We start from the raw sequence: 26,101 nt of genomic DNA, 5'->3' as shown, positions 1-26,101 counted from the left end.
TCTTGTATTATTATTTATTCATTATTGTATTATTTTCTTTTTAAAAATATATTTTTATTGATTTCAGGGAGGAAGGGAGAGGGAAAGAGAGAAACATCAATGGAGAGAGAGAATCATTAATCAGCTGCTTCCTGCATGCCCCCCACTGGGGATCAAGCCTACAACCCAGGCATGTGTCCTGACCAGAATCAAACTGTGATCTCATGGTTCATAGGTTGACACTCAACCACTGAGCCATGCCAGCTGGGCATTATTGTATTATTTTCCAAACGAACAACTGAAAATCTACTTTTGTCCCACCCTGTATATGAAACTTACATATTCCTAATGGTAACCACACAAAAACTCTAGAACTGAGACACATAACATAAAAAAAGGAGGAAATGGGAAAAACTCATACAATACCACCAAATTCAAATAACAGACAGAAAAACAAGAGAAGGGAAACAATGGAGACATAGAGCTCTCAGGGGGAAAAAAATGGCTATAGTAAGTCCTCATAATATCAATACTCGCCCTAAATGTAAATGAGCTGAACTCACCAAATAAAATGCACAGAGTAGTGGGTTGGATCAGAAAATAAAACCCAACAATATGCTGCCCTCAGGAGACACATCTCAGCTGCAAGGACAAACATAGACTCAAAGTAGATGGGGTGGAAAATGATACTCCAAGCAAATGGCATCCAGAGAAAAGCAGGTGTAATCTTACTTGTAAGTGACAAACTAGATTTCAAGATAAAAAAGGTAACAACAGACATAGATGGATGTTTTATAATGATAAAGAGGACACTACATCAAGGAGACATAACACATTAATTACATATGCACCAAACCAGGGAACACCAACATATATAAAGCAACCACTAACAGAACTAAGGGAAAAAACTGCCAAAAAAAACAACAACAATGATAGTAGGGGACTAAATACCCCATTGACAGCAATGGATACAGTCATCCAAACAGAAAATCAATAAGGAAATATTGGCTTTAAATGACACATAATACCAAATTGACATAATCAATATTTACAGAGCTTTTCACCCCAGAACACCAGATTATACATTCTTCTCCAGGGCACATGGAACATTCTCAAGGACAGACTTTATGCTGGGACACAAAACTAGCCTCAACAAATTTAAAAGATTAAAATCATACCAAGGATATTCTCCACCCCAGTGCTTTGAAATTGGAAGTCAACAACAAAAAGAAAGTGGGAAAACCCACAAATATGTGGAGATTAAACAACACACTACTAAACAATAACTGGGTCAAAGAAAAACTAAGAGACCAAAAGATACATAGTACTAGAAGATCTATCCAGAGCAATCAGAAAACAGAAAGAAATAAAACAAAAAATCATCAAATGTGTACAGAACCACAAAGGACCCTGAGTATACACAGCAATCCTGGAGGTATCATACTATCTGACTTCAAATTCTACTACAAAGCAATAACAATCAAAACAGCATAGTATTGGCAGAAAAAAAGACACACAGATCAATGACTTGAAGCCTGGAAATAAACCCACATATATATGGGCAAATAATTTTTTACAAAGGAGCCAAAAACATACTTTGAAGAAAAAGTCTCTTCATTAAATGGTGCTGAGAATATTGAAAAGCCACATGCAAAAGAAGGAAATGAGACTGCTATTCGTCACCATACACAAAAATTAACTCAAAATAAATAAAAAATCTAAATATAATACCTAAAACAATAAAATGCTTAGAAGAAAACATAGGTAATAAACTTATGGATCTTGTTTTTAGAGAGGATTTTATTATTAATTTGCCCCCCAATGCAAGAGAAAAGCAAAATGAGACTATGTCAAACTAAAAAGCTTCTGCACAGCAAAACAAACCAACAAAACAAAAAGGCAGCCAACCAAATGGGAGAAGAGATTTGTAAAGATTACCTCTGATAAGGGGCTAATTCCAAAATATATAAATTACTCACAGAACTCAACAACAAGAAGCAAACAACCCCAATTTAAAAATGAAGACATACAAAGGGCCAACAGATAGATGCAAAGATGCTCAACTTCACTAACTATAAGGGAAATGTAAATCAAAGCCAAATGAGATACCATCTCACACCTGTTAGAATGGCTATTATCAACAAGACAAGAAATAACAAGTGTTGAAGAGGTTGCGGAGAAAAGGGACCCTTCATACACTATTGATGGGAAAATAAATTGGTGCAGCCACTGTGGAAAATGGTTTGGCGGTTCCTCAAACAATTAAGAATAGGGCTACCACATGACCCAGCAATCCCTCTTCTGGGTATCTCCCAGAAAATTTTGAAAACATTTATTCGTAAAGACATATGTACCTCTATGTTCACTGCAGCATTATTCATGATAGCCAAGACATGGAAACAATGTAACATGTCCTTCGATGGATGACTGGATAAAGAAGATATGGTATATATATTTATATACAATGGAATACTACACAGCAATAAGGAAAGATGAAATACTGTCATTAGTGACAACATAGATGGATCTTGAGAATACCATGTTAAGCAAAATAATTCAGATGGAAAAAGACAAGAACCTTAGGATTTCATTTCTATGTGGGATACAGAACAGAAAGCAACAAATAAAAAAAATAAAACAAAAAACTCGCAGACATAGACAACAGAATGAAAGTTACCAGAGAGGAAGGATGGGGGGAGTAGAAGAGGGCAAAGAGGGTCAAATATATGGTGACGGAAGGAAATTTGACTTTGGTTGGTGAACACACAATGTAATATACAGATGATGAATTATAGAATTGTACAACTGAAACATATGTAATCTTATTATCCAATGCCATCCCAATAAGTTTAATAATATTTAAAATAGATATTGAATGCCGACTGTAATTGAAAAATACATTTTTTTAAAAAGAACTACACATGGAGGGCCCTGAACATCAATGTAAAATTCTAGATAGAACTGTTGAAATGACTGTGAGCACTAGAAAGGAGAGAGACAAGTCTCCGGCACCTGCACAGGTTCTCTAAGCACGAATCATGCCGGGTAGCCTCCTTTCCTCTTACGACAGGGTGGCCAACAGGAGGCTATGATTTTTTCAAGGTAACAGGAATTGCATTACTTCCCTGGGGCTGCTGTAATAAAGTACCACAAACTTGATGGCTTAAAACAGCAGTTCTCAACCCGTGGGTCGCCAACCTGTGGGTCGCGACCCCTTTGGGGGTCAAAGTACCCTTTCACAGGGGTCGCCTAAGACCATCGGAAAACACATACATAATTACATATTGTTTTTGTGATTAATCACTATGCTTTGATTATGTTCAATTTGTAACAATGGAAATACATCCTGCATATCAGATATTTACATGACGATTCATAACAGTAGCAAAATTACAGTTATGAAGTAGCAACGAAAATAATTTTATGGTTGGGGGTCACCACAACATGAGGAACTGTATTAAAGGGTCGCGGCCTTAGGAAGGTTGAGAACCACTGGCTTAAAACAACAGAAATGTCTTCTCTCACAGTAGTAGAGGCTGTAATTTGAAATCAATGTGTGAACAGAGCCGTGCTCCCTCCGAAGGCTCTAAGGGAGGACCCTTCCTCGCCTTTCCCTAGTTTCTAGTGATCTCAGCCACCCTTGGTGCGCCCTGGCCTGCAGCAGCATCACCCCAAGATGCCTCGTTGTCACAGGGGAAGTGCCCTGCATGCTTCGTGTGTGTCCAACTTTTCTTCCTCTTACAAGGACACCCGCCACTGGATTAGAAGCAACGCTAGTCCGGTATGAACTCATTCTAACTTGATTGCATTTGCGAAGACCTTATTTCCAAAGAAGGTCACATTCTGAGGTAACCATGACTTTTGGGGGGGACACTATTCACCCCAGTGCAGATGCTGAGTAACTCTCACTATTATGTGTTGAAGCTAACGGCCATATAATAAACAGTTCTGCTCCCCTGCACTGGAAGTGACCCTGTGCACAGCTGTCACAGATCTCACCACAGAAGGAAGCCCTGCACCAGGACAAGGTGGGACCAGAGGATTTCCAGAATCCCTTCTGATTCCACACATGTGAGGTTCAAGGTTCTGTCAATCACTTCCATTCTCACTGCAAGACTCTGGTTCCACCTCTGTTGCTTCATACGTGACATCAACACATGGCCTTCACATGGCCCCCCCCTTACTGAGACCTCCATTGGTTCACCCCTGCCTAAGTCAAAGCTCTGTAATTTGACCTGAAATCTACCGTTCCCACCTGAACCCCCAAGATGTCACCACACTAATTCTCAACGCAAGCCCGGGTCCTTCAAACACAACGGGCACATTCTCACCCTTCCACCTGACCTCATGCTGCCGGGAACATGCCTCCCTCCCCGCAGACGGGAACCCAAGCTGCATTTAGAAGAGCATTCACTCCTCTTCCATGCAGCTGCTCTGCACCAGCCAGTCCAGACCACAGAACGTCGGAGCCTCCATGAGTCTCACTGCTGGCAGAAGCACTGGACTCCTCAAACTTTTTAAACAGGGGGCCAGTTTACTGTCCCTCAGACCGTTGGAGGGCCGGACTATAGTTTAAAAAAAAAAACTATGAACAAATTCCTATGCACACTGCATATACCTTATTTTGAAGTAAAAAAACAAAACGGGAACAAATACAATATTTGTATTTGCATGTGGCCCGTGGGCCATAGTTTGAGGACCCCTGCACTGGACCCTCACTCTCACCGCCTTCCGCTATTAATGGTGCTTTCACACCGCCTTCCACTACTAATGGTGCTTTCAGGGAGACAGGGGACTCACAACACTCAACACAGACAGAGCAAAGGCTGTGAAATCTGGCAGACCTAATGGCTTTAACATTTCAGAGCTGGCAAGTTCCTTAACTTTTCTAAACCTCATATTGCTCATCTGTAAAATGCAAGTCATACTACGTACCTATCCGACCGGAAACTGTGGGGGTTAAGTGAAACAATGAATACAAACTGCAGATGCAACATCTGACAGAGAGTATAGATATGTGTCAATAAAGTCCTTATTTGTATTATGGTAAAATGAATTTAACTTTTGGTTTTAGCGTGGGAGAACAAGGACATGAGTTGTATTTTTTTTTCTTATAACCAAAAGAATATGCTAACTGATATACCTTCAAACCTTGACAATGAAGAATCAAAAGGAGACCATGGTTTCCAACAATATCAGACAAGACAGTCCAAATTACCCTCCCATTAAAACTAAAAGTGCTGATTTAAAGAAACAGCAGACCTTGAGCCCAGTGGTCAGGTTTAGTAATACCAGTTGTGGGACAGCCCGGCATTCTGTTCTCCTGACAAAAGGCAGCACCATGCTTGGTCTGAATCTAATCCTAAGGACAAGTCTGACAAATCCAGAATGTCCTGCATCACAGCTGGCCTAGACTCTCCACAAACTCCAGGGTGGGAGGGGGGCTGTTCTAGGGTAGCCAAATTCAATGTGTGAACTTTAACCAGATCCAAGTAAAAACAAGAAAAGAAAAAACAATAAAGGATCTTTTGAAAATTGTGGTTGAGTATGGACCGCCTGTTGGATGAAGCTATGGAATGAGAGGTGATATCTTAGGTGTGGTAAAGGTTTTTGCCTGTACAGACGAGTGAGTAGTTCTCAGAGTATGATCCACAGACTCCAAAACCCGTTCAGGGGTTTCCTGGAACCCTTTAGGAGGGTCCACGAGGTCAAAACTATTTTAATAGTAATAAAACTAAGACATTTGCCTTTTTCATTGTGTGCAAAAAACAATGAAGTTAACTGCTGCTGGTGCCTTTGTACAAATCAAGGCTCCAGCACCGAGCTCAGCAGTAGCCACTGTATTTACTCTTCACCATAATGCACTAGGGAAAATGCCTGTCTCATTTAAGAATGATGATGCAGTGAAAATCAACTATATTAAAAAATCAACCCTTGAGGACAGGCGTTTTTAACATTCTGTGACAAAATAGGAAGTATGCATACAGTACTGCTGCACACCTAAGTATGACGACTGTCTTGAGGAAAAGCAATTGTTGTCATTGAGCTGGGTGCTGATTATCCACTTTTTCCGATGGAACACCACTGTTACTTGAATGAATGCCAAACTATGGTTATTCCACTTGGGTATCTGGCAAGCATTTTCTAGAAAATTAATGAAATGAGCCCATTACTTCAGGAAAAGCAAATAGTGTTTGTTGCCAATGACAAAATTTGAGATTACAAGCAAAAATGCGAATTTTGGAAAAGCTGGATCCACCATCATGAACTTGACAGTGCCCCAACACAGTGCCGATATTAGTGAATGTGATTTCTGGATAGTGCGTAATAAAATATGTCCACATTTATATTTAATTTCATACAGAACCAATCATTTCCAAATAACTAATGCACGATGCTACAAAATCATACATGGATAAAAGATCTATTCAAAGTGTAAGTTAGATCAACCTTTTGAATTAGATTTCAGACTCCACATTGCAATTAATCTTGACATAAAATAGACTTGCACCCTGGCCAGTGTGCTCAGTGGTTAGACCATTGGCCCATATACGAAAGGGCTGCAGATTTGATCCTTGCCCTGCCTCGCCCACCCCCACCAGAGCAAGTGCAAGAGGCAACCAATCAATGTGTTTCTTTTACATCAATGTCTCTGTCTCTGTCTATCTCTCCCCATCCCTTCATCCTCCCTCCCTTCCACTCTCTAGAAATCAATGGGAAAATGTCCTCAGGTGAGGATTAACAAAAAGAAAAAAGAGAAAGAGACTTGCAAAAATTCATGATGCCTTCTTCTCACCGTTTTTTTGTTGTTCTGTAATACCTAGTTATTTTTAATAAAACATATGGTATTTATTTTAACATGTAATGAGTTTTTATTGTTATTTTAAATTAACAAATACATATTTCAAAATGTCTCCATTTTAATTTTTAATAGGGTAAATATTGAAAGATATTAAGCCACATAAACAAAAGTTTTGGGGGCTCCTCAATGTTTTCAGAGTGTAAAGGGAACCTGAAACTAACAAGTTTGAGGATCCCTAGTGTAAGTGAATAATCTTGTCCTTGAGTGACATTCTTAAGTATTAGGGGTGAAGCGGCATGCTGAATGCAACCTACTTTCAGATGGTTAAAGCAAGAGGGAGACGTGCATTTATGGCGAAAGAGATGGAGTGGGTATGCAAGGTCAGACTAATGCAGGTATTCATTGTTATTTCCCTTCTGACTGTTTCTCTGGGTTCCAAATAAAAAATGTAATCAATTTAAAGAATTTTAAAGACATATTGCTATACTATATCAATGTAAAGTTACCTCATACGCCAAAATCCAAGACAGACGTGATCCTCAGAAAGGTAAATTAAGGGCATTTGCTGAACTGAAGCACTGAGCTTCAGGTTACAAAGTTTAATGGGGTGTCAACTACAGGGGCGAAGTCTGAGGCAATGCTTCTGGAGCTGCAGCTGCATAAGAAAGCCTGGAGTGCTCATTGGTACACAGATTCCCGGTCCCACCTGCGGGTATTTTCATTGGGGGCAGGGGCAGGGACTGAAAATCTAGAGTTCTAGTAAATTCCCAAGTGATGTGATGCTGGGGTCCTCAGATCACACTGTGAGTAACACTAGCACAGGCCATCCCTCCGTAAAGCCTGGATTCTGTTACGGATTGAATGTGTCCCTCAAGAAGATACACTGAAGTTCTGATCCCCAATACCTGTGAATGTCACCTTACTTACTTGGAAATAGGCCTTTGTAATTGTAGTCGAGTTAAGATGAGGTCATTACATGGGCCCTAACCCAGTATAACCAGTGTCCTTACGGGAAGAGGAAAGGAGACAGACACAGGGAGAAAGCCACATGACAACCTAAGGAGAAGCTGTAAGGATGCATCTACAACCCAAGGAAGGCCAAGGATTGCCAACAACCACCAGAACCAAGGAACATATTCTCCGGTAGAAACTTCAGAGAGAACACAGCTTTGCCAATGCACTGATTCTGGACTTGTAGCCTTCAGACTGTGAGAAATAAATTTGTTGTTCTTAGCTACCCAGTTTGTGGCACTTTGTTACGGCAGCCCTAGGAACCTAATACAGACCCCAAAGAAGTAACCTAGAGATAAGCCTGCTGCCACACCCGAAGGTACAGAAAAGGAAAATGCTCATTCTTTAGCCGTGACAGTGGGGGGGAAAGAAAACAATATTTCCCCTGAGATTCTGTAGCCACTAGCTTTCCCTCACGCAAGTTTGCAGTCCAAATTTACACCACCCAAATGGTCAAGTAAAAAAGTCACAAGACACTGTGGGTCAGTGTCTGAGTGTCGACCTATGAACCAGGAGGTCTGGGTTCCATTTCCAGTCAGGGGACATGCCTGGGTTGCAGGCTCAATCCCCAGTAGGGGGCGTGCAAGAGGCAGCCGATCAATGATTACTTTCTAGTAGTCTAGTGTTACTAGTGCCTCTAGACACCCAGCAGAAGCCAATGTAAATCTCTGAAGGAATCTATCTTTACCCCAGGTCTCAAAGAATATAAGTTCATTGTAAAATAAATAAATAAATAAATAAATAAATAAATAAATAAATAAATAAGAATATAATCTTTAAATTGGAAAGCATAAAATATACCTTGATTGACAGCAACAGAAGAAAGAGACCACTGATTTAGACCAGGGGTCCTCAAACTACGGCCCGCGGGCCACATGCAAATACAAATATTGTATTTGTTCCCGTGTTTTTTTTTTTACTTCAAAATAAGATATGTGCAGTGCGCATAGGAATTTGTTCATAGTTTTTTTTTTAAACTATAGTCCGGCCCTCCAACGGTCTGAGGGACAGTGAACTGGCCCCCTGTTTAAAAAGTTTGAGGACCCCTGATTTAGACCTTCAAAAAGAGTTTAGATACTAGAATTATCAGACTCGGAATATAAAATAAATGTTTAATATGTTAAAGGAATAAAAGTTAATTTAAAATATATAGAAGGAGTCTGGCCAGCATGGCTCAGTGGTTGAGTGTCGACCCCTGAACCCGGTTCAATTCCCAGTCAGGGCATATGCCCTGGTGGTGGGCTCGATCCCCAGTGTGGGGCGTGCAGGAGGCAGCCGATCAATGATTCTCTCTCCCATCCAAGTACTAACCAGGCCCGACCCTGCTTAGCTTCCGAGATCAGACGAGATCGGGCGCGTTCAGGGTGGTATGGCCGTCAATGATTCTCTCTCATCATTGATGCTTCTATCTCACTCTCCCTCTCAGAAATCAATAAAAAATATTTTTAAAAGTAAAATAAACTATGTAGAAGGAATAGAGACCACAAAATATGGCTGGTTTTAAAACAGAACTAAATAAAATTTCCAAAATATCATTGGAATTTTAAAACCAATGACTATTTTCAGCAGCTGATTAGATATGGCTAAGAAGGCAAACATGAAAGTTATGAATATTTTACAGTAGAAACAGAAAAAGGAATCAGAAATAAGAAATGAAGAGATATGGAAGACAGAGTAAGAACATCTAACATATATCTAATGAGAGGGCTACAAAAAGAGGAAAAAAGGAATGGGGTACAAACGCGATGTTAAAGCTATCAGCAAATTTTTTAAGTGATGCCATTTTACATTATTAAACGACAGTTCAAAGTACAAATTTACACATTTTAAATACTCTAAACAGGCCCTGATGGATAGCTCAGTTTGTTAGAGTATTGTCCTGATATGCCAAGGTTTCAGGATCAATCCCCAGTCAGGGCACATACAAGAATCAACCAATGAATGCATAAATAAGTGGGACAACAAATCAATCTCTCTCTCTCTCTCTCTCTCTCTCTCTCTCTCTCTCTCTCTCTTCTCCCCCCCCCCTCGCCCCCTGCCTCTGTCTCTCCCTGCCCCCTCCCTCCCCTGTCTCTAAAAAAAGCAATCGATCAATCAATACACTAAGCATCTAATGAAGTCACACTGGTCTTCCACTGACATTTGATACATCTGAGTGAAAGACATTAACTTTACAAGACTTTTAAACACGAATCATTAGTATAAAAACTGTGTACTTATATGTAAACAATTTAATGGGGAACCCAACAAATTTGGAAAATTACCAAAATAAATGAACTCCTAAGCTAATATTGACTGAAGAAAACAGAAAATATACTAGTATCACCATTAAATAAATCAAATAAACTAGTATAACCATTAAAGAAATCAAAATCTTGCCACAGAGAAAGCACCTGGATCTGATGATTTTACTGACAAATTAATCTATTTTACATGCAAGAAATATATCCCATCTTAAACAAACTATTCCAGAGTACAGGATAAGAGGATATACCCCATCTTAGCTTAAGAGACAAGCATAATCTTTATACAAAAACCAGGCTAAGACAATACAGCCAATACCCCTCTCAAACATAGCTTAAAAAAAGTTAACAAATTGAATATAGAATTGTTCCAACAATAACAAAAATAAACCTAATTATATGACCACATTAGGTTTCTCCAGGAAAGCAAAGTTAGTTAATGGTAAACGAATACAATTTGCCACTTAATAAATTTAAAGGCCAAAAAAGAGGTTATCATCTCAATGGAGGCATTAGATAAATTATAGCATCATTCATTATAAAAACTCTTAGCAGATTAGGAAGAGAAGAAAACTTAGAGTGATAAAGAACATTTCTGAAAATCCTACTGCAAGCACAACACTTTATGGGAAAATGTTGAAGCATTCCTTTTTAAATCGGGAATAAGGCAAGAATGTCTGCCTTTGCCACTTGTAGTCATTTTACACTAGAGATCATAACCAGGACAATAAGGGTAAGGGGGCAAAAGGAATAGTTATCAGAAAGACACAACACTATGCTATTCTCCAATGACATAACTCTTTGAAAGCCCAAAAGAATCTACAATTTGGCAAGATTGCATTCTTCTAAAATTTTTAGTAAGATCCTAAATATAATAGCACCAACAAATATCAAGTCTAACATAATGCACAAGAAATTTACAGCAAATTGACAACATTTTATTAAAATCATTAAAGAAGGCCTAAATAGAGATAAATACCATGTTTAAGCCAGGGAAGTCCTTCACACACACCCACAAAATACTCACCCAGTGGAAAGAGCACTGGCCAGGCAGGAAAACCCTGACTTCAAGTCCAAGTTCCCCACTGGCTGGCTATGTAACCTAATAAACTTCTCAAAGATGTAACTGAAACTCATTCATCTTTACACCCCTGGTGCCCAGTGTAGTACCTGGCACAAAGCAAATGGTCAATAAGTGGACAGTGAATAAATAAACGAAATCAATTGATCTTGAACAAGATGGAAGGCCTACCCACTGAAAAAGAGAAACTTTCCAATACCTCTGCCCTCTCTTCTTCAACCGCTATGAGGGAAGAGATTAAAATAATGAGCCTAGAATTGGAAGGTCTTAGGGTTTGAAGCCAGGAGCTCATTGCCTCACATTAGCATCAAATACTGGAAACCTTTTCCTTCTATCAAGCCAAAAATTTGTCTTCTAGACACCCACTCATCCTAGCCCAACCCTTTAACCACATAAGCAAAGCTCCTCTTTCTTCCACATCCTAACACTTTCAGAAACTGGAGACTTGGCCTCAAGTCTTGGCCTAGCCCAGTGGTCGGCAAACTGCAGCTCGCGAGCCACACATGGCTCTTTGGCCCCCTGAGTGTGGCTCTTCCACAAAATAGCACGTGTGGGCGAGCGTACAGTGCGAATGAAACTCCGGGGCCCATGCGCAGAAGTCGGTTTTCGGCCTGGGCGAGTCTATTTTGAAGAAGTACTGTTGATATTTGGCTCTGTTGACTAATGAGTTTGCCAACCACTGGCCTAGCCCATCAGGCTAGTGACCTTGATGAATGACCTCCTCTCTGGTCCTGTCTTCCTTATCTGTCAAACAACAGCCCGAGATCGCTAAGATCCCTTCTAGCTTCCAGATGCAGCATGGGACACATCATCCCCTCGTGTTCAATCCCTCATCATTTTAAACTACCCAGTGGGATTTTAATTTCAATACTTTATTTTCTACTTTTAGAATTGCTTCTTTTCCTAATGCCCAGTCCACCCCAGGATCTACAGTCATCTTATATTTTCAGTTATTTCCTTTACTTACCTTTTTCATTTTAAAGGCTTATTCTCCAGCTTGGTATTCTAAAGATGGCTGCAAATTATTTGCTAGCCCTCCCATTGGCTAGAGGGGTCTCCTTCCTCTCAGGTCTCAGATGGCCTTAGTGACCTGCTTGGCCATAAAAAGTCTTGCAGTTTCTAGTGATGCTTTCGGACACTCACTCTTGGAGCCCTGAGACACCACTATCCTGAGGCCTCAAAGCTGAGGAAATCACATGGAAAGACCATAGGGATAGCCCTGGAACACATGACAAGAAAGCCATGCCCAGCCTGCCGCTGCCGTTTGCCGCATCCTAGTTGGGGCCCAGACATCCCGGAACAGAGATGAGTTTTGTGCGCTGTATCCTGTCCAAATTCCTGACCCGTGGAACCAGGGGAGATGATAACAAAATGGCTTTGTTTTAGCTAAAATTCAGGGTAGTCTGGTAGGCAGCTGCCACAGCACTAGTTTACATCCTTGCAAAATGATTCCATCTCTGTTTTGTCTTCTGGCAAATTCTCTTATAGTTAAACTAGAGGCCCGGTGCACAAAAATTTGTGCACTCGGGGGGGAGGGAGGGGTCTCTCAGCCCGGCCTGTGCCCTCTCACAGTCTGGGACCCCTCGGGAGATAACGACCTGCTGGATTAGGCCTGCTCCTGGGTGGCAGAGGGCAGGCCTAATCCCTAGGTGCAGCCCCTGGTCGGGCTGAGAGCAGAGCTGATTGGGGAGTTCTGGCGCCGCCCCCTGTCATGCACAGAGCAGGGCGGATCGGGAGGTTGTGATGCCACCCTCAGTCATGCTCAGGGTAGGGCCGATTGGGGGGTTGGGGCACCGCCCTCTGTCACACTCAAGGCAGGGTCGATGGGGAGGTTGTGGCGCCACCCCGTCACACACAGAGCAGGGCCCATCAGGGGGTTGGGGACCTCCCCCCTGTCACGCACAGAGCAGGGTCGATCAGGGGGTTGGAGAGCTAACCCCTGTCACACACAGAGCAGGGCCCATCAGGGGGTTGGGGAGCTCCCCCCTGTCATGCACAGAGCAGGGCCCATCAGGGGGTTGGGGAGCTTCCCCTGTCACGCACAGAGCAGGGCCCATCAGGGGGTTGGGGAGCTCCTCCCTGTCATGCACAGAGCAGGGCCCATCAGGGGGTTGAGGAGCTCCCCCCTGTCACTAACAGTAGGGCCGATAGGGGAGTTGGGGCACCGCCCCCTGTCACACACAGAGCAGGGCCGATCAGGGGGTTGGGGCGGCGCCACTGTCACACTCAGGGCAGGGCCGATGGGGAGGTTATGGCTCTACCCCATCACACACAGAGCAGGGCCCGTGGGGGGGGGGGCGGGGGTTGGGGCGCCACTCTCTATCACCCACAGAGCAGGGCTGATCAGGGGGTTGGGGCGCCGCCACTCTCACACTCAGGGCAGGGCCGATGGGGAGGTTATGGCTCTACCCTGTCACACACAGAGCAGGGCCCATGGGGTGGGGGGGTTGGAGCGCCGCACCCTGTCACACAGAGCCGCAGGGTGATCAGGGGGTTGGGGAGCTCCCCTCTATCAGGCACAGAGCAGGGCCGATCAGGGGGTTTGGGCGCTGCCCCCTGTCACGCTGATCCCAGTGCCAGGAGGCCTCGCGGCTCCGCTGATCCTGGTTCTGGGAGGCATATTACCTGTTTACTATATAGAATAGAGGCCTGGTGCATGGGTGGGGGCTGGCTGGTTTGCCCTGAAGGGTGTCCTGGATCAGGGTGGGGGTCCCCACTGGGGTGCCTGGCCAGCCTGGGTGAGGGGATGATGGCTGTTTGCAGCTGGTCACACACCCTTCAGGGTGGGGGTCCCTGACCAGTCTGGGTGAGGGCCTGAGGGCTGTTTTCAGGCTGGCGGGTGACGGAAGCTCCCAACCGCTCCTTTTTTTCTTTTTCTTTTTTTATTCTGGGCCAGCTTTAGCTCTGAGGCTTGGCTCCAGCTCTGAGGCCTCAGCTGCTGAAAGCAGGTATCTGGTTTGTTTCGGTTCTATAATCGAAACAATTAAAACTCCAGCTCTGAAAGCAGGTTTCTGGGGTTTTGTTTAGCTTCTATATTTGTTACAATGTTTCAAACTGCAGGCTCAGAGGCTGGCAAGGCAGGCAGGGAACGTTTGAGTCCTCCATCACTGAAGCAAGCAAGCCTCATGTTCAGTTTAAGCTGCCTGGCTGCCGACCACCATCTTGGCTGGCAGTTAATACACATATCGCCCTGATTAGCCAATGGGAAGGGTAGCGGTTGTACGCTAATTATCATGTTTCTCTTTTATTAGATAGGATGCTCAGCTACACATTTTAAGGGGATTGCTGTTATATTTTACTCAAAAATTTGAGATTTTGCCCTAACCGGTTTGGCTCCGTGGATGGAGCGTCGGCCTGCGGACTGAGGGGTCCCGGGTTCGATTCCGGTCAGGGGCATGTACCTTGGTTGCGGGCATGTCCCCAGTGGGGGGCGTGCAGGAGGCAGCTGATCAATGTTTCTGGCTCTCTGTCCCTCACCCTTCCTTTCTGTAAAAAAACCAATAAAATATTTTTTTAAAAAATTTGAGATTTTAAAATTCCATTTTATTATGGGAGAGCTTTCAGACTATATTGTCAGAAATGGAAATCAAATCTTTCATTTTACAGATGAGAAAATTGAGGCTTACAGATGTTAGGTTATTTGCCATGGTCACAAATCAAGTTTCTACAAATTTATTGTTTTAAAAAAATCTTCCAACCCCAAAGGGAATACTAAGTTATCATTCATTCCACAAAAAATTTTTAAACACCTACTATGAACTTAGAACTGCTCGAGGCACTGAGAAAACAGCTGTGAACAGGATCAAGTCTCTACAAACAAGTAAGCAAGTGAATTAAAAAGCATTGTTTCAGGGAGTGGTGAGAGGCCAGAGTGCGGGGGGGGGGGGGGTGTATTTTGGAGAAGGTGGTCAGAAAAGGCCCCTCCTGCAGAGGTGACACGTGAGCAGAGACCCACAAGGAAAGAGGGAGAGGGGAGTGTGTTCCAGCAGAGAAAACAAGCTGGTCATATTCTGGGAACAATGAGGAGGATGCTCCGAGTGAGGGAGGGGAGAGCAATATAAAGTGAAGTCAGGGCAGGGGCAGGGGCCAGGCCTTGCTCGATCTTGTTGAGGATGGTAAGGAGTTTGAATTTTACTCTTAGTGTGACTCAAAGTCTCTGGACAGCTTTTATATAGCAGGCGAAAGACATGATTTATTTTACATTGTAAACAAACCACTGGAGGCACAGGAGTAGGCGCAGGGAGAACAATTAGGAGGGTTCTGAAATGGTGCAGAGAGCAATCATTTGGGGGTGGAACAGGGTGGTGGTAGTGGAGGTGGGAGCTGATTGGACAGGGAGGATTTTGAGGTGGAGCTCGGTGGACTCACGGGTAAGACTGAATTCCACAGCTTACAGGGCCTGGCCTGAAGAGGGCCACAGCCGGCTGAATACTGAGACTTCCTCAGATGGACACACGGGGACCACTGGTTCTCAGCCTCACGCTCTCAGGAGTAAAAGTCCTTTCACGTTTCTGTAAATCCACTGGGCGTCCCAGCATCAGCTGACTGTTTCACAGTGTCTCTCAGTTCAATATGCTGTCTGACAGGTTTTACCTCGACAGTCAAAACTCAAAAATCTTACGCAGATCACAATTAGGCAGCCCATCTGTGAAAGGCTCTTGGTTGGACAATGGGTTGGGGGAGTCCAATTACGCCGTTCATAACTCATAAAAAATGAGGGTTGGGATCTCTCAGAACAGAGAGGCTCTACAGCTAATAATGGGAACCTTAGGCAAGTCTATGTCTTTTCATTTCACTGGGGCGATGTGGTCCCTGACTGAGCACTTCTCAAGCTTCATAGGGATTTGTAGGTCACAAGTGGGACCTGGGGCTCTGCATTCCTGGCTAGATGCTGGTGATGCCGGTGTTGCTGGTATGCAGGCTACAATTTGAGTAGCAAGGTCCTGACTCATTCGTGACCCCATGTGTACTGAGTGGGCACCTACTACACCTGAAGAACTGCAAGGGAGACAAAGAAACAGATGTGGTCCTTAAAGGGAGGTAAAATGCACAAACTACCACTCAGAAGGTACAATGTGAATGGGCCACTTGGGAGACCCAGAGGACAGAAATCAGTCTTCAGTTAGGGGCTCAAGGCTCCATGGAGAAAGACAGATCAGACAAACACATAGAGCACAATGAACATCCCAGGGCACCTTCGAGGGCTGAGCCATGAACAGCACCAGTTCTTTACAACAGCTAATTTCTCCTCAAAAGTAAGACCTCTTTTTTAACACAAATTTTTTATTGATTTAAGAGAGAAAGCAAGAGGGAGAGATAGAAACATCAATGATGAGAGGATCATTGATTGGCTGTCTTCTGCACGCTCCCTACAGGGAATCAGGTCCACAACCCAGCCATGTGCCCTTGACTGGAATCAAACCCGGGACCCTTCAGTCCGCAGGCAGACGCTCTATCCACTGAGCCAAACCAGCCGGGGCAAAAGTAAAACCTTTTTAAACTCACAAAGAGAATAAAGACAAGGGGTCAAAGGGGGGGTGAGATTTTTGTAAAGTAAAAAGGTAAAGGAGTGTGTTAGGACTTTCCCAGTTGCAAGAGGGGAAATCCCATTTTATACCAACTTTAGCAACAGAAAAAGACATTCAGAGATTTGAAAAGCTGGCTAGGATTCATCCATTCAACATATATGGTGGTCACTAGGGCTGGTCACAGATGTTTAGTAAAACTGTAATTATCCAATCACGTTAATCCAGGCTTGGCCATATGATTTTCTTTGGCCAATGAAATGTGAGAAATGACATGTGTCTCTCCTAGTTAGAGTACTCAAGAGACAGTGCATGATTCCCATTTTTCTTTCTCTATCCCAGTGAATCCTGCTGCCTTGTGGGTCAATGATAGCACCCTACGACAGAGGAGATGCAGTCAGCCTGGGACTTTAAGGATTACAATGGGCAGAGTGCCTCTGTCGAACCACAGTGAGCAGGCAGGTAAAGCAAGGAAAAAACCTTTGGCTCAGCTAGTATGGCTCAGTGGTTGAGTGTTGACCCATGAACCAGGAGGTCATGGTTCGATTCCTGGTTAGGGAACATGCCCAGATTGCAGGCTTGATCCTCAGTGCAGGGGGCATGCAGGAGGCAGTCAATCAATGATTCTCTCTCATCATTTGATGTTTCTATCTCTTCTCCCTCCCTCTTCCTCTCTGAAATCAATAAAAATATATTTAACAACAACAAAATGAAATAAACCTTTTCTGTCTTCAGTCACTGGGATTTGGGAGTTGTTACTGCAGCATAACCCAGTACATCCTCACCATTATAATACATATTTAATAACATAAGCACTACTCAAGGCTTTCCTTCTAGAATATGGAATAGCTCAAGGCATCAAAGGAGAAGTGGCAGGAAATGGGGCCTGAGTAGCTAGAATCAAGACTTGTGCCAGCTTTCTTCTCCCTCTGCCCATCTCTCATCTGTTTATCTCTGCTTTGTCAGACTCATCCCTTTTGTCTACAGGCCTTCACCATGTACCAGGGTATTTAGCCACCAGCAACCCCACCTTCACATCTTCCCAGTTCTTGGCTCTGTAGGCAAAGCTATCCTCTCCCAGCTTCAAATCAAAACAGATCTAGTGACTCAGTCTGGGCCACATATCCACCTCTGGACCAACCTCTGTGCCCAGAGAAATGTGTAGCCAGGCCTGGGTCATGTGCCCACTCCTTTGGCTGAGTGGCAGGAGGCAGGATGGGGTATGTTACCAGAAGGAAATGGGAAACTCATTTTGAAGCCCAAAGTACCATCTGAGGACCCAGACAAGGAGGTAGAAAGGATGTGAATGCGTTACTACACAAGACAAAGCCAAGAAGACTTTGAGCTGTGATGGTGAAAGGCAACGGGAAAATGTGGTATGTGCGGGATTGCCCTAAAAGAGGCAGACGAGAGGCCCTAGGCTGGACAGCTCCCTGTGCTGGCATCAAGGAGGCACCTTTGGCTTAGAGCTGCCAGGTGACGAAACAAGGCCTGGTGGGAGCGAAAGTCAGGAGGAGGTGTTAGCTCAGGTAAAGGAAGCTGCTCTCTGTTTACCAATTTAGGGGAGTGCAGAGAACTCTGCCAGAGCACAGACCTTCTCTGACTGGGAGCAGGCTAAGTCTGGGAGAGCAAATACTGAACCAACATGTGTACCCCCATGGCCATCTTGCCTACATGAATCACTCAAGGGATTCATTCCCTAGAGAGCCCAACCCAGCTTCCTGTGTCTGAGGCAGCCTCCTCCCAATCATGAGAGATGAAACTCACTTGCCATCCCTGGTCTAGGTAGGCACTCCATGCTTGAAGATCTATTTTACCAGATTACTTGTCAAGATTCCTTCACACACCCTCATTGTGTGCCAGGTATTTGGTTCTTTATCTGTATTTATTTTTTCTCTATAATCCCAGGGAAGCCCCTGGGTATGACTGAAAAACCAAAAGGGAAAACAATGTGCTTCTGTGTGAAGACAGATGAGATGTGAAAGTTCAGGACAAGCTATCTGTATATACAGAAGCCTAATACTAAGTGTCCAACCGTTCGACTATTTGACCAGTTGCTATGACGTGCACTGACCATGAGGGGACAGACCAGCCGTGGGCAAACTACAGCCCGCGGGCCAGATTCAGCCCGTTTGAAATGAATAAAACTAAAAAAAAAAAAAAGACCGTACCCTTTTATGTAATAATGTTTACTTTGAATTTATATTAGTTCACACAAACACTCCATCCATGCTTTTGTTCCGGCCCTCTGGTCCAGTTTAAGAACGCATTGTGGCCCTCGAGTCAAAAAGTTTGCCTACCCCTGGGATAGACACTCCAACCGGTAGGTTAGCTTGCTGCTCGGGTCCAGCCGATTGGGACTGGACGAGATGGGCTGGACACGCCCTGGAGCCCTCCCGTGGTCCCTTCCCTGCCTTGATCGTGCACCAGTGGGGTCCCTCGGCCTGGCCTGCGCCCTCTCACAATCCGGGACCCCTTGGGGGGATATCGGACTGCCAGTTTTCGACCAGATCCCCACAGGCCAGGCCGAGGGACCCCACTGGTGCACGAATCCATGCACCGGGCCTCTAGTATGTATATAACTACCCATCTTCCATTTCATCAGGGCCTTCCCATGCCCAGAAATGAAAAGAAAACATCCCCATAGACCCACTACAAAGGCCCTTAGCTCTTGTTGGTTCTCAGGAAAATTCCCACAGACTCCAAGAATCCTGGTAACCGGATGGGCATGTGTGTGGCTCATCCTTGGTGCCTCCATATACAGTGACTACTACATGGCCAAGTCTTCCCTTGTCCCAGCCCCTTGAAACCCCTAGGACAGTGGTTGGCAAACTGCGGCTCACAAGTCACATGCGGCTCTTTGGCCCCTTGAGTGTGGCTCTTCCACAAAATACCACGTGTGGGCGCACACGTACAGTGCAATTGAAACTTTGTGGCCCATGCGCAGAAGTCGGTATTTTGTGGAAGAGCCATACTCAAGGGGCCAAAGAGCCGCATGTGGCTCGCGAGCCACAGTTTGCTGAGCCACAGTTTGCCGACCAACTGCCCTAGGAAAACACACAAATACAACACAAAGTGACAGACTCACTAGGTGGCTCCCGAGGGCCTGACACCTTTCGCTCATTCTTCTCAAGTGCTCTTCCTCCCACCACATAATAAACACCCCAAAGAAGATGGTTCCCACTTCAGCAGGAGGGGGAGGATTGAGGTGAGACCCTCACTCTTCAGCTAACCTTCAAATAAGACACCGCTGGAAGAAGTACGTAAAAGCTACTTCTCAATAGGCAGGCGGGGTCCCTAAACAAAGGACGAGGCAGCAGAACAGCAGCGAAACCTAAGCTGGTATTTTTCACTTCCTTGAGGATACCCCTCCTTATAAATAAACATGGTGCACTGGGCCAGCTGGGGAGGAGGGGGTAGGGGTCCGCAGGAGCACTGCTCTTAAAGCTAATGTCTTAAGAAGACCTCCAAGGTAGTGCTAGCCAACACTTGTCTTACAGATGGGGAACTGGGCCCTGGGGCAGTTTGGCCTTAGGTCTCTGACGTTGAGTCAGACCAGCGCTAGGGATAGAACCCAAAAATGCTTCCAGCCCAGCATCTTTCCTCTCACAATTCAATTTAAATATTTACCCAGCTCCTGCCCTGTATCACAACACAGTGCCAGGAAATAACTCCTCAACCAGCCTGAACCCTCCATTAACAGGATCATTTTTCTGCACTCCACTTTTTAAAAGCAGGCCCCAAAGGAAAGGCAAGCTGATGTTTAAGAATTGATGGTCTTTCTCTTCTTTCCCACTTGTTTTGTAACAGTAGGGGAACATCTTGGGATGACTCACATTCCTTCCAATCTGCCCCACTTTGTGCATCGCTGACCCATGGACCTCATATTTTAATCACAGTCCCAGCACTTGGCCAAATTTTCAGCCACAAACTAAGATTCTATTTTAAATATCACACTGTAATTTCTAAAAAAAAATAACATTAAAAAAATGTCAATGTAGAAATAAGTTTTTTTCTACACACCTATCCGTTATTTAGAAAATTGGTTGAAGTAGGACTCTCTTTTTCCCCATGGAGCAACCTGGAGTTTTTGTCCACTAACCCCTAGCAATGGTGGGATGCTCTGGATCTAACATTCTGGCCATCAGTCAAAATTCTGTCTGGAGACAATGAGGCAATACCTGCTCTTTAGAATAAATGCTTTAAAACAGAGCATTCTCCCAAGAAGGCACAGGGCAACCTCTGTGTGGCCTCTCCAGTGCACATGAACATACTACTCTCCCCAGTTGAAATTCATTCCTGCCTAGGTCTTGAGTTGTTTGTAAAGATAACAAAATATTGCCCTGGCTGGCTTGCTCAGTGGTTAGAGTGTCAGCCAGGGATTGAATGGTCGAAGGTTCAATTCCCGGTCAAGAGCACATATCATGGTTGCAGGAACTGGGGCACATACGGGAGGCAGCCAGTCGATGTGCCTCTCTCATGTAGATGTTTTCTCTCTCCCCCCCTCCTCCCTCTCTCCTACTCTCTCTAAAAATCAATGGAAAAATAATCCAGGGATATTTCCATTGACTTCCATCTCCTCGGGATGATGCCGGCAGACTCATCTGCTTAGCCCAGGACCTCTGATTTCCTTCAACACAACCACCCTTTGTAGAGTGCACTCAGGTGCTAGGTACTTCAAAAAAGAGCCTTGTAAGGGGGCAACAGGTTGGAGAGGGAAATGAGCCACAATCACTGACCTAAAAACACTCACGGCCAATGGTGACACCGAAATCCACAGCACCAGCTGGCTGTCCCTGGTGCCATCAGCTCGTCTTGAGGCCTCTGGTAGAAGGAAGACTCCTCTCCATCCTCAGAACATAGTACCAGGTCTTCCCGAAATGTTCTTTGATGTGACAGAGGCTTATAAAACCATGAAAAAATTGCTTACAGAAAATGCGGCTTGTGAACAAAAATTATAGGACTCCATACCAGAGGTTGTGGGAGGGTGAAAGAGATCAATTTTTAGAGCCACTGTCAAGCCGGGCAGAAGCAGAGAGGGTACTGGACCAAAACTCCAGAGCCTGTTTCTTTACCAGCTCACCTCGTGTCCTTGGGCAAGGCACACTCTCTCTGCAGTTTTACAGATGAGAGGGGAGGACAGGAACAATGGGTTTTATTAGTAAAACCCATACATTCTGCATGTTCAATTTTATCTAAAATCCCAATATATAAAACAAAAGGGGAGTTGCTTGTGCTGACTCAGGGCTGGGAGCCCAAAGCTGGGTGGCCCTCAGGGAAGCCAGTTTGAAAACCACAGGAATAGATTAAGTCAGAGAGCCTCTTCCAGAAGTCTTTTTTTTTTTAATTTTTTAAATTTTATTTCAGAGAGGAAGGGAGAGGGGGAGAGAGAGAGAGAATCAATGATGAGAATCATTGATCAGCTGCCTCCTGCACACCCCCCACTGGAGATCAAGCCCCAACCTGGGCACATGCCCTTGACCAGAATCGAACCTGGTACCTTTCAGTCCACAGGCTGATGCTCTATCCATTGAACAAAACCAGCCAGAGCCCCTTCCAGAACTCTTACATCCTCTTAGGTACCAGGCAGGGCAGAAGAAAGAAATCATCATTTATTTACTGCTCTTCATGGTGCCTGGCCATTTATATATATATATATTATTTCATTGAAATCTTTGCACAGAAACATCAGGTGGACTAGCCTGTGAAGTAGGATCTCTTGTAAATTGCGATTTGTTGGCAAGAAGCAGGACTGGGATTTGAACCAAGGGTTTTGTGATTCCTAATGCAGTATTCCTACTCCTTGCTAAGAAGTATGGGGAAATTTAGGGTAAGTCCATGATTTCCTTCAATTATAAATATAATGTACATCTATATATATAAAAAGCCAGCTACCATAACGCCATAACGACGGGAATGGCCGGTCGCTATGACACCCACTGTGGCCAGGGAACCTCCCGATTGGGGGTGGGGACGCCGGCCCACCTCCCACAGCCCTTCCCCGCAGCCAGCCCGCCTCTGATCAGATTCTCCCACCCAGATCAAGGGCAGGCCTGGTGGGCCAAACAACATCCCCCCCGACCCCTGCCCTTCTCTCCCGACCAGCCCCACCCCTGATCGCACCCGCTACCCCAATGGGGGGCGGGGCTGGCCGGCCCACCTCCCGCAGCCCCTCCCCGCAGCCCGCCCGCCTCTGATAGGATTCTCCCACCCAGATCAAGGGCGGGCCTGGTGGGCCAAACTACACCCTCCCTTCTCTCCCATCCAGCCCCACCCCTGATCGCATCCCCCACCCCAATTGGGAACGGGGCTGGCCCGCCAACCTCCAGCAGCTCCTCCCCCGACCCGGCCACACCCCAGATCGGCCCCTCCACCCTGATCAGGGGCAGGGCTGGCTGGCCAACCACCCATGGCCCCTCCCCCAGGATGCTGGACCCCAATCAGCCCCCAACCCCAATGGGAGGCAGGGCCCGCCAGCCAATCACCCTCAGCCCTCCCTGCAGCTGGCCCGGCCCTGATCAGGCTGATCAGGACTGGCAGCTGGCAAACCTCCCACCATCTCCTCATCCCGACAGGCCCAGCCCCACCCCAATTGGGACCAGACTGGCCGGACGCCACCCATGCACAAATTTGTGCACTGGGCCTCTAGTATATACATAGAGGAAAAGATCTTGAAGATTATACCTCTCAAAATGATCATTAGCTGAGTTATTTTCTAATTTTCCTATAATGAACAGGTATTATTTACAAGAAACAGCTACTGCTTATGAAAGTGGTTTTTGTTGTTGTTAATGCTCATAGAGGCTATTTTTTTCCATGGATCTTTAGAGAAAGTGGAAGGGAGGGAGCAATAGAGAGAGAGAAACATCGATGTGAGAGACACATCAATCAGTTGCTTCCTATCGAACCTACAACCCAGGTACGTGCCCTTGACAGAGAATCAAACCCAAAACCCTTCTATGCGTGGGCCAGAGCTCTAACCACTTAGCACACTGGCCAGGGCTAAAGTGGTTTTACTAATTCCCCACTGACACACTCCATGTTGGGTTTTCTATGGAGAACGAGGGACTGAGGGGACAGGTGATATCTCTGACCTTCTGGAGCCAACAGTGGGAATAACAATCCGAATCCCACGAACTCTCACTTGAGAGGGTCCCAGGCTGACTTGAGGGGCAGTTCTCACAGTCATTTAAGGTCTCTGAAGCTCTACCTCTGGGAAGTGTGGTATTTTTAGAAAGTAAAAGCAAGTCCCCATACCCCTCCCAAACAGACCTTCCTCTCCACCCCTTCAATTGCCTTGTGTAGTTGGGGGTACCTGAATGAAATAAGAAATAGTCACATGGACACCCCAGACCAGAAGCCCAGACTCCCCACCCAATAGTATCTACAGAGTGAGCCCAGCCAGGCTGGCTGACACTTTCTGGCCCCACCTGCAGCCGCCCAGAAGCCACTGGCAAGGATGAAGATCACAGCACTCCTTTAGGAGAGAAATTACCACCCTGGAGGCCAGGCAAGCTTTGGTCAGGCGTGAGGTGGGGCTGGGCGTGCCAGCTTCTTCCCTGTATTATTCATGCCAGTCCTGCCCGCAGAAAGCTCTTAAATATTTAACATGCCACCTCGAGGTACAGCACAAACCCCCAGCAGTAGCAACAGCTGTGGAGGGGCCTGCAGGGAAGGAGAGACCTGGGGGCCCAGGCACACTCTCTGGCTTTGGTAGGAAAGCCCAGAATGGTGGCCAGGAGACAATGCTGACAAAGACTTCGGAAGGCTGCCCCGACTGCTTCTTTGAAAACCAGTGAGGAACTGCAGGAAATGGGAGATGTTTCCAAACGCAGGGAGCCATGGTGCTTGATCCAGGGAGTCCAGACAAAGGAAAGCCGCAGGAACACCTCCCAGCCTGCCCCCCTACCCCACCCCCACCCCACCCCACCGCCACCCATGCCAGCCCTGGTTCTATCGAGCGGGCGTCAACATCTGTCCCGACTCAGGCGAGGATAGTGAGGTAAAGAGAAGACTGGGACAGCCATGTCCGTCTCCAAAGGGGACTAAACCCACGAGGGAAGGAGCTCTTCAAATGTCTCCTCAGCTCCGGGGCTGGACAGAGAAAAACGACCCCCACGCCCACACCCAGCGACTTCACACAGGCCTCACCCCAGAGGACTCTGCTCTGAGGGCCTGGGAGGTGTCATCGCAGCGGCCCAGGTGGCTGTCACTTGGGCATTCCCCGTACATTCCTGGAGATGTCCGCCCCCACCTCTCTCGATGCCCCCGCCGGAGGGATCGGGCACGGAGGACTCGCCTCGGCCGCTGTCCATCGGAGAAACCTAAAAAGGAGTGTTTTCCACCCCACGGGGAGCCCCGCCTCCATCTCTCCACCCTTCCCCGCGCGGACCCCTGCAGGCAGCGCCCCGGGCTCCTCTGGGCTCTGCCTGTCATGCTCGTTTGACAAAAGCCTGGCGGCCCGCGGGCGCGGCGACGGGCGACCCCGGCCAGCACGTCTCCCAAAGGAGAGCCGCGTGTCCCCGCGGCGCGCCCGTTCGGGGCCTCCGCAAACCCCACCGGCCCAGGGAACAAAGCGTCAGGGCGCCCCGGCGCTCGCGGCCCCGCCCGGCGGTCCCCGGAGCCGGCCGGCCGGCAGGGCAGCAGCCGCGTCCTGCGCCCGCCCGCCCGCCGGCGACCTCGGCCGCTACTGTACCTGCTAAAATTAGCGGCCGCCGCGTATTAATAGCCGCAGCGCCCGGCGGACGCAGCCGAGGGCCGCGCGCGGAGCCGGAGGGGAAGGAAGGGGCGCGGGGAGGAAGGCCACTTACACCACCAGCCTGGAGATGATCCATGACACCATGGCGGGCGGCGGGCGGGCGGCGCGGCCCGGGCGGGCGGCGGCGGGCGCGGGGCGCGGGGCGCGGGGCGGCGGGGCGGCGGGGCGGCTGCGGCGCTCCAGGCACGTCCGTTCGCGCACGGCCGCCGCCGCCAGACTGAGCGCGCTCGCCCGCTGCCCTGCGCCCGCGCGTCGGCGCAGCCGCGGCACGTTGCGGCGGCCCCAGCCCCTGGGGCTCGGGGGGCCCGCGGCGATTGGGTGGCGAGCGGGTCGGGCACCAGCTTGACCCGCCCCGCCCGTTCGCCCCGGCCCGCCGCCGGTTTCGGGCGGTTCCTCCGTGCGCCCTGGGCACCCGCCGCGGGAGTGGAACCCGGAGGTGGCCCCGCTGGCTGGGCCGGGAGCTGGCTGGCGCCCCACCCTCCGTGCTCTGGTGGGGAAACGGAGGCGGGGACCTGGCTGGACCTTGGGAATCTGTCTACCTGCTCCGGTCAGGATTCCGGCATCCCTTCCTCGGATGCAGGAGGGGCTCACACGCACCCCTCCCATCTGCCCCACATCTGGGCACATATCTCCCCGAATGAAAACGTCTGAGTCCCTACCTGACCCAGTCACTGCCTGCAGACTCACTGCCACCCCCATTCC

At 46.8% G+C, this 26,101-nt stretch overlaps 1 protein-coding gene across 6 annotated transcripts in view; it reads right to left on the bottom strand.

The window, feature by feature from the left end:
• The window catches only part of REEP1 (receptor accessory protein 1), a 96,676-nt gene extending 70,834 nt beyond the window's left edge, over positions 1 to 25,842 (bottom strand). For all 6 annotated transcript variants that reach the window (XM_059659264.1, XM_059659265.1, XM_059659270.1 and 3 more), the window contains exon 1: positions 25,452 to 25,842. In XM_059659264.1, coding sequence (XP_059515247.1) covers positions 25,452 to 25,483 — 32 coding nt within the window. In that variant the 5' untranslated portion in view covers positions 25,484 to 25,842. The remainder of the gene's footprint in view (positions 1 to 25,451) is intronic.
• Between the last annotated feature and the right edge of the window lie 259 nt (positions 25,843 to 26,101).

This window comes from Myotis daubentonii, chromosome 12, assembly GCF_963259705.1.
Source record: "Myotis daubentonii chromosome 12, mMyoDau2.1, whole genome shotgun sequence".
Classification (NCBI taxonomy): Eukaryota; Metazoa; Chordata; class Mammalia; order Chiroptera; family Vespertilionidae; genus Myotis; species Myotis daubentonii.
The sequence above is the reverse complement of the archived record's forward strand: the minus strand, read 5'-3'. Positions and strand labels throughout refer to the sequence as shown.